This window comes from Anneissia japonica, unplaced genomic scaffold, assembly GCF_011630105.1.
Source record: "Anneissia japonica isolate Jap-2015-1 unplaced genomic scaffold, ASM1163010v1 scaffold287720_len810639_cov167, whole genome shotgun sequence".
NCBI classification, from domain to species: Eukaryota; Metazoa; Echinodermata; class Crinoidea; order Comatulida; family Comatulidae; genus Anneissia; species Anneissia japonica.
Genome location: NW_022736945.1, coordinates 297,206 through 306,284, shown reverse-complemented (window position 1 = coordinate 306,284; position 9,079 = coordinate 297,206). Strand labels below are relative to the sequence as shown.

At 31.5% G+C, this 9,079-nt stretch overlaps 1 protein-coding gene across 1 annotated transcript; it reads left to right on the top strand.

Annotated features, from left to right (window-relative positions):
* Positions 1–4,265: 4,265 nt before the first annotated feature.
* Positions 4,266–6,101, top strand: LOC117117044. The gene is made up of 2 exons (XM_033261222.1): positions 4,266–4,488; positions 5,524–6,101. The coding sequence occupies exons 1-2, from the start codon at positions 4,460–4,462 to the stop codon at positions 5,819–5,821; spliced, it is 327 nt and encodes a 108-aa protein (XP_033117113.1). The 5' UTR covers positions 4,266–4,459; the 3' UTR covers positions 5,822–6,101.
* Positions 6,102–9,079: the final 2,978 nt, after the last annotated feature.

Sequence of the window (9,079 nt, the reverse complement as noted above, 5' to 3'; positions counted from 1 at the left end):
ACGCGAGTCAGCGTGACGCCCGATCTTTATATTTCATTAATGAAAATTGTTTAGATATTTATTTGAAAAATATATTATATGAAATAATGTAATCGTTAACGCTTTAATAATATTTGATGTTTGATATTTGAATGTTAAACACAGACACAATGTATACACAGGCTTATAGTACTAGAGTCCAGTTAAAATATGTAAATAATACTCGAAATAATATACTTATATATTTATATAAATATTATGCGTAAATATGTATTTAGTATATTAAATTTAATTTAATGAAAAACAGAAGAAACATATAGGAAGGAAGAAAGAAGAAAAGGAAAAAATATTGGAGAGGCTGAAAATATTTATCGAAAATAAACTTAATACATATTTACGCATAGTATGTAGGCCTATATAAATATATAAATAAGTATATCATTTCGATACATATTTACATGTTTTAACTGGACTCTCAACTAGGCCTGTGTATACATTGTGTCTATATTACTTAACATTATTCAATCTTATTGCTTTATTTAAATATTATCAAATATTATTAAACGTTAATGATTACATTATTTCATATAATGTATTTTTCAAATAAATATCTAAACAATTTCATTATCGAAATATAAACTCTGAAAGTAAATTTACGTAGATTAGATCAATGAAAATGGACATAGCAATCCTTATTATTAATCCTCCATTAACAACAATAACTTTTTCAATCTTCTAATCAAATTTATATAGCCGGAGTTAGTTTCGACGTAGGCAAACCTTGCTAAAAAAGTATACATTCTCCATCAAAAGGCTTTTCCTATGAATGGAATGACTTGTTCAAAGCAGGGGCGGCTCTAGGATATAATTTATGGGGGTGGGCGGCCTAAGATTTCCGACTGGGGGACTAAGTATTTATGGGGATAAGTATTTATGGGAGCAACTACTGAGCTGGGAAGAGTTGGTTATGTTGGTGGGGAGGGTGTGCCCTCCTCCCAAAACGATTTTTTTAAATTGGGTCCACAATTACCTACACCCGTAGGTAATTGTGGACACTTGACCCCCCCAGTGTAATTAATGCTTGTTAGCTAATTATATAATAATCTGATAACCTTGAATTATGCGTGTAATTAAAGACCAATAATAGTTTTTGATAATAAAAAAAAAACTTTGAGGTGTATAACTCAATCCACATTTTTTTAATTTATGAAAATATGCTTAAAGTCCACAATTCCCCACCCTTATCCTATCTCGTAATAATGAGATATTATCTCGTTAATACGAGATATTATCTCGTTATTACGAGATAATATCTCGTAACGAGATAATATCTCGTAATTATGAGATATTATCTCGTAATAACGAGATCATTATCTCGTTATTACGAGATATTATCTTGTAATAACGAGATACTTATCTCGTTATTACGAGATATTATCTCGTAATTACGAGATATTATCTTGTAATTACGAGATATTAACTCGTAATTACGAGATATTATCTCGTAATTACGAGATAAATATCTCGGTATTTTTTTTAGTTGGCAGCAATACGCTTCCATAGTATACACATAGATATAATTTTTAAAAATCTTTGCTTCAATCGATATCAGGCTTCCAAACAGGGAAATACTTGTATGAATTGAAAGTGAGACTTGATTGGTGGATACTATTCAATAACTGAGACTGGGTGGGAAAAGGCTATACAAAAGCCAGTATTGACAGTCTGTGTGAGGGTGGGGCATGGCTAGAAAAGTCAAGCCAGTGGTGTAGTGCAAGCATTTATATGAATCAATACTGTATAGATATGATTGGAGAGGAAGAAATATTGCACTTATCTTAAAAATATCGAATGTAATTATCAATAAAATTGATGCTTTTATAATTTTTGACATGCATTTTTGGTCTAGTTTACTCTTTTGACGATGACCCTTCCTGAGGGCATAGACCGCGCCTCCGAAACCCTGCCCGCCAATTGGCTAATTTTTTTTCGGGTGTGGAAAATTCTTTCTTTTCATGGTGCTTTTGTGAGTTTCGTCGTGTTTTTGGGAAACCCATGGTTGGGGCTGAGGTTTGAAAATTTTGTAAAATTTACACACATCAGATACTCAGAAATAGCACTCAAGTTTTTAAAACGCCAGCCTACTGAAAAGAATCACCCTGGTGGAAGGTTTAACTTTAATTTTGTTTAATTTGTTTAAAATTCAATTTATTATAATCTCCATGGCATGGCATGACAGTTTGTTTTTACGGCATCTGGCAGACCTACAGTATGTTTGTTGTTTTGTTGACGGTTAACTGATAGTCTGGTTTAAGAAGTTGATTTTTATGTTTGGACCGGATATTACGTTCGGAATTAGGAGAGATTCAGATTTTCGGAATACAATACATGTATTATTTTAAGTAGTATAATAACCATGTTTTAAATAACGAAATCGCTGAAGAAATATCATCTTAGCGTTCTCTCTTAGCGTGGGAACGATAGTTTTAACGTGTCATGTACAGGCAATGATCAGAATGTTTGCTTCAAATCTGCCCATGCGTGTCCATACGCATGCCCAGAATGATTTATCTATCTGGGATTTTCAACATGAAGTTGACAGTGTCTGTAAATCTGTACTGAACAGGGTTGCCATTTGGCCTTTTTGTTGGCCAGATTCCTCAAATCTGGCCGTATAAAAATTTGCCTGGCCGTAACTTTTGAAAAGTCATGGCCAAACTATTTGGCCGAATTTGTGAAAAGTTTACATTTCTTTTCAATATAGGCCTAATATAACTTGTTTTGGATATGTTGTTTTTGTTAGCTTAAATTCTATATTTGATTCTAATCATGTACCTTTGTTTGTACTTGCACTGAACACTTAATTTATGATCCCCCTTTAGTCAATTTGATGTAAGAGTTTATTTAAAAGATAACAGTTACATTTAATAATTTAAATTGTTCGGATGAAATATATATTTTTTATGAAGATAATCCTTGTTCAAGCTTAATGAAGACAGTTCAATGCAAGATTGTACCATATTGTGTGTCTTTGTATGTTCCATCCTAGTGGAGGTTCTATCTCTTTTGAATAAAAAAAAATTAAATAAATTAAATACTGTACTTTAATTAGTTTATTATTGCCCACTTGAATTGTATAGGCGTAGGTGCTGCAGTGTTCATGTAGAGCACCATATAAATGCTCGATGTGGTCATTCGGTCCACCGATGGCACCTCCAATTTCAAGCAAGTGTTGCAGAGACTTCTTCGAAGTTACTCTGGAGTTAGGTTGTACTTCAGGTTGTACTTAGAAATGAATTAAGTTATATACAGTAGTTAGGTAACACAAACTGGTGTTAAAACAAACCTATGAAAACTTTTAATAAATACTTTTTATTAAACTTTCTAAATTCGCCTCTGAATGTTATAGTCGCAGTACTTATAGATCAATGTTGCTATCAGAATTATATTCTTCATGATTCTAATCTTAACTTTTTCCTTCATATGTTGGTATTATAATTTATGCCTTAAAGATAGATCTTTTCTACAGATAATAGTAAATTCATGCTCAAAATTAATAGGAAGTCCATTACACTGTCTCTTGTCCTTCTGTGACAGACAAATTTTAGGTAAATGTAAACATACTGTATTTTAGAAACAGAACATTCCCTTTATTTTGAATTTGAACTCCTGCCTCATGGTCTCTGATATCGGAGTCCTGTGTGTATGTGTAGGACGAAACGGATTAAATTCTTTTGTCGCAACTGGTATAAGGCTATTAAATAAAAGTAGATAAAAATAGCTTTGTTGATTTACATGTTACATAAATGGGTTTCTTAAGTATATTTTTAGTTTTTATGCTGTTGTTATTTACTGTTATTCAGTCCTGTTTGAAATTGCCCCAGGTGGGATAAATAAAGAATTTTTTGAATTTCTAGTTCCACACACACCCAAAATTCTACTAAACATCTGTTTTTGAGTCGATAAGAGAATTCTACTCAATATTCATAGATGCGTATGATTTTTTAAGTTTATGATGTATGAGTCTTGAGTGAGATCCTCTGAATATAATGCAGTTTATGTGTGAGAGTTCAGTATTGACATAAAAGAAATTGAGAAAAATGTACTGTGTTGTTTGTATGTTTTGGCATTTTTAAATTTTACGGGTTATACTTACCCTCCTTGAGTTGAAAATTGAATAAAATACACTGTTTTTACGCTTCTTTGACATGTTAAGCCAAATCTTAATTAGACTAGGCGAGGAAATTTACCAACACTACCACCCATAGATCAACTGGTAATGAAAGTTACTAAACTTATTAGGAATGATTTTGTTGCAGTACTCGCTCTTGTTTACGTATATATTTTTTTAAATTTATATTTTCCACAAATATGATATTTGATTAATAATGATATAATTTATTTACTATTTTAAACTTCAGCACCATCAGTACCTGGTAACCTGATAGCGATAGTAATTCTTTGTGTTGTCATCCTGGTCATGCTTCCACCATTCATCTTCTTTTGCAGGTGATTTTTTTTTGTATATGTACAGTATCTGAAATTTATTGCTCTACTTCTCTAATGACAAACATTATTATTATTATTATTAATTATTATTATTATTATTACAGTATTATTATTATTATTATTATCCACCATTATTATTATCCATCATTTTTTATTGTTATTGTTACTTTACTTGGAAAAAAAAACTTTTAAAATGTAAACTGTTTATAATTACACTTACAAAAATTCATTTAAATTACTGCAGTATGCTGTGAAAATCATTTTCCCATGATATAGTATTTCAGTTTCTAGCCTCTTATAAAAATATTATATTATGCATATTATGCAACTTTGCTTAAATAAATGGTGATTTGAAATATTATGGTGGTGCTATGCTGAAGTTATTAAACTAATTTGAAGGGTGCTCCTTTCTATGTATGAAACTGTATAAATTAAATCAGCTTCATCTGTTAAATGATATTGGTTTTGTATTTGATCAGTCTGTAACATTTGACCAGCACATTAGTTATGTTCGCAAATCTACCCATTAATTTTGACTACACTTTGTTATTGCAGTTATCTTCTCTTTGTTCTGTTCACCTCTACCCTTTACCGGTTTTCTTAAGTTGTTTGTTGTTGATCAACTTAATATAGGTGTTCCGCACCTGTTTGGTCTTTTCTTGATTATTTTGATTTGAATGTTTTGTACTTTTGTTTGTCATGGCTGAAATTTAAATAAATAAAAATCAAAATTCTGCTGCCGGCATATGTACTTTAACCCTGAGACCATATTAGTCCCGTACTTAAAACCATCCATTGGCTTTCCCATAAACATTTAAGACACTTTCATTTCTCCAACCATCATATCTTGTTGAACTTGTTCCTTGTTATGCTGCATCTCATCGTCTCCGCTCCGCAATTATTATTATTACAGTATTATTAAATAGATACAATCAACACTAAAAACATTAGAACTGTCATTACATAAAGTAATTTTTATGAAACTTTTATGACATTTTTGTTATATTATGACATTTTGTTTTATTGATAATTTAGATTCTATTACTCTCAGAAGAACAAGAAGATGGAGCATTCCACGATGATAAACATGACTGATTATGATGATGTTGAATTACCTGAAACAACAAGAAGTGATACAAAGAATGAAAACACATTGCCGACCATTGGTGGTCAGGATAGTGGAGGTGATGGTGTTGCTACTGGTGATGCTGAAGCGCCACCGAAGGCGGAACCACAAAAGGATGATTCAGCTTACGAAGAGCTACACACATACATGACAGTAGACTCAGCATATACTAACTTGCAGAAGAAGTCTATTAATGTCACTCATTAAGGTGTGCAAACTGAAAAGATGTATTGTTTAAAGATGTGATTATTATAAAAACTTGAAAAATTGAATTCAATATTTAGATTGCTTACTTTACATAATATAGTTGCTTAGTGCATATCAATTTAAAGTTAGAAATGAGATAAAGTGCCCTCGTAAATTAAATGGCATAGACCTATACACAGTTCCTGTATAAGAAAGTATAGTACTGTACATACTCCAAGTATTGAAATACACGCCATCGTGTTGGGATTCAATATTTCGACATTAATTATGTCATCATCAGGAATGAAAGCATTATCCATATTAGCAAGCTTATGGTACCAAAAGTGTTTAACCAATCAAAACATTACCTCTAGTAGGTGACATAGCAGTGATTTAAACAAAAGATCAAAGCATTCTTACTCTAATGATCAAAGATACCTACAAAAACAAAGAAAGCTCTTTTGAAGCTCTGAGCCCATTGTTAAGCAAAGGGTGTAGTCTACGTATAGCGAACGCTTCTTTAAACAATAGGATAGACCAGTTTCCGGAGCTGTTAATAATGTTAGTACTAGAAAATATTAAACCTAATTTATTACTTACATTACAGACAACATTATCATTTTCAAGTATACCCTGTAATCCTAAAACATACAGACGACATTATCATTTTCAAGTACTGTATACCCTTTAATCCTAAAACATATTGGAATGCCTCACAAATGTTGTTGAGTGGGGGAGGGGGAGTAATTACATTGACATAAAACAATGCAGTAAAATATTTAAAATTTCTCTTGGATGGTAAAAAAAGAATTGATTGAGTAAAAAATTAAATTTGTATGCACAGACTATACCCAACATTATATGTATTTATTACAGGAAGGAGGAGCATATACTACAATTACAAACGGTACAAGATAACACTATCATCATGTATTCCAATCAGTAATACACACATTTTTATACCTGAATTTCTTTATAAAATTTCTGAAAATATTGAGTAAAATTGGCTAGTGTAAACAGGAAAACTATCCGTTAAAGTGATTCAACAATTAATGTAAACATTATTAATTTGGGTAGAGAAAGGTATGATGAGCCAACAATTAGCGTATAGACTTAATTGTTATAAATACTCGATTTATTATTTGGTTTTGATCTCCGTCTTGTAGCCTAATCTAACTGTTACAGGTTTTTGAGTAACTAAAAACCGTCGTTGACGGACAAGCATTTGCAAGTAACATTAAATACATTGCCTATGTTATTTTCTGTTGGAATGTTGCAACCAGGATAATCTGGCTTCAAACACAAAGAAAAATTATTTTATGTGAAGTATCATTGAAATGGCTAGAACTAAACAGCTAAGCTTCAATTGCTTTCACTGGCCAGTACTGTTTTTGAATTCATTTTTGTTTTACAGATTTAATTTTAGTCAACCTTGCTGAAAATTATAGAAACAGATTGGCTGATAATTGGTACCATAGTGGTTTGAGCAGCACTCGAATGTACCGTAAATAATGGTCACCATAAATATTAGTGTGTACTAAAAATATATGTAATATTATAATTTGTTTATTTTTTACACTGTAGTTACTGATCAATTACTTATGGAAAAATAATATAATTTGTTTATTTTTTATACTGTAGTTACTGCTGTATCAACTCAAGGCCCAGGTTAGTTTACAAACATGTCAGTTACTAAAGGCCAAATAAAAAATTACTCGTTTAGCGTCACATCACAACACAATTTTAGGTGGGGAGGGGCGTTTTTTTGTTTTGTTTTTTTTTTCTTCTTAATTCTACAGTATCAGTAATCAAATAAAAAGTGTTAAAATTAATCATTTTCAATAGGCCTACAATAAATATTACACCTAGTTGGTGAAATCATTGTTTTAATTCATTTAAAATAGGTCTGTACTTATTTTGATTAGAATTTCCTGGACAAATTCATTTTTTTTTTTAATTTAAAAAAAAATCAACCTAAACTTTTTTATTTTGCTTGAAAAGTTAGGTAGGGGTGGTGACACTAAACAAGTGCCTAAGCAAGTTAAATAGAATATGGAGTGGAGTTAAATACCTTAGTGGTTAAGATTCTTGCCTTCTAATAGGTGCTGGGCTCAATTCTTGTGACAGCAGGACTTTTTCTCATGACTTTAAAGAACACCACTCCATTAGGCTCATTAAGAGACATTTATAATATCTGGACTTTTAGGAAAAACTCGGCGATGGCAAACAAATACCAGACCGTATATTGAAGGGACGCAGAAGATTTGAGGGTAACCTTCAATGAAGTGACTAGCACTAGTCTGTACTACTGTATTCAAGTTTCTAAACACTTAATTTGCGAATGAATCCCAACAAAATAAACTTTTCAATTTTGGCACCTGTTAACCAACGGTATATCATAACGTGCCACAATAACTGAGGTCGTTTATAACATGTGGGCCTACCGGTATGCAGTAATCAGTCTCAACACGTCAAAACTTAAATCAGAGAGATTTGACGGGATGGAACTAATACAAGTTAAATAGCGGAAATATTGTTGTGAAGAGAGGAGGACACTTGCATATAAACCCTTATTATTATTCGACATAAAACTTATAAATTCCGCGCTAAAACGTACATTTTTTGTAACTGTGGGGTATAGCTAGGAATACGACGGGAAAAGATATTTCTGCTCGGAATAACATCACCTTGTAAATTATGATACAGCCAAATCAAAATTTAGACATCTCACATAAAGTAGAAATGACATACTGGTAAGCGTGATGCAATATTTTTTTATTTTTCATTTTTTTGGTCCTATTACTTTTAAAAGAAAAGTAGAAATGAGCATTCCAAAGAGATAATCATGCCATGCGTAATGATGCGCCTAACCCAGTAGGTCTACCTGGGTTATGTAGGCCGCTATTTGATCCGATGCTGCAGCGCCACTTATTTTTTTTAAAGAGTGGGATATCTTATGGATTTCACAAATACATGTATTTTAAGACATACTGATTTACGCTGTATATTTAGATAAGTCAAATCTATAATGTATGCATTATAGATTTATATGGTCGGAAATGTTTATTATACAAATAGACGTTTTTAAGAATCAATCAATTATTAGTTGCTTCAATAAAACAGTTTCCAATTTGCACATTGGTTCTCAGTAAGTGAAAATCTATTATTGAAAAGCATTTCGATAAATATTTCGTACTAATATATATCAAAATCAACCAAGAATTGTTCTATTTTCCTTATTATAGGCCTACATGTTTATGCACAATCACTGGTTATATA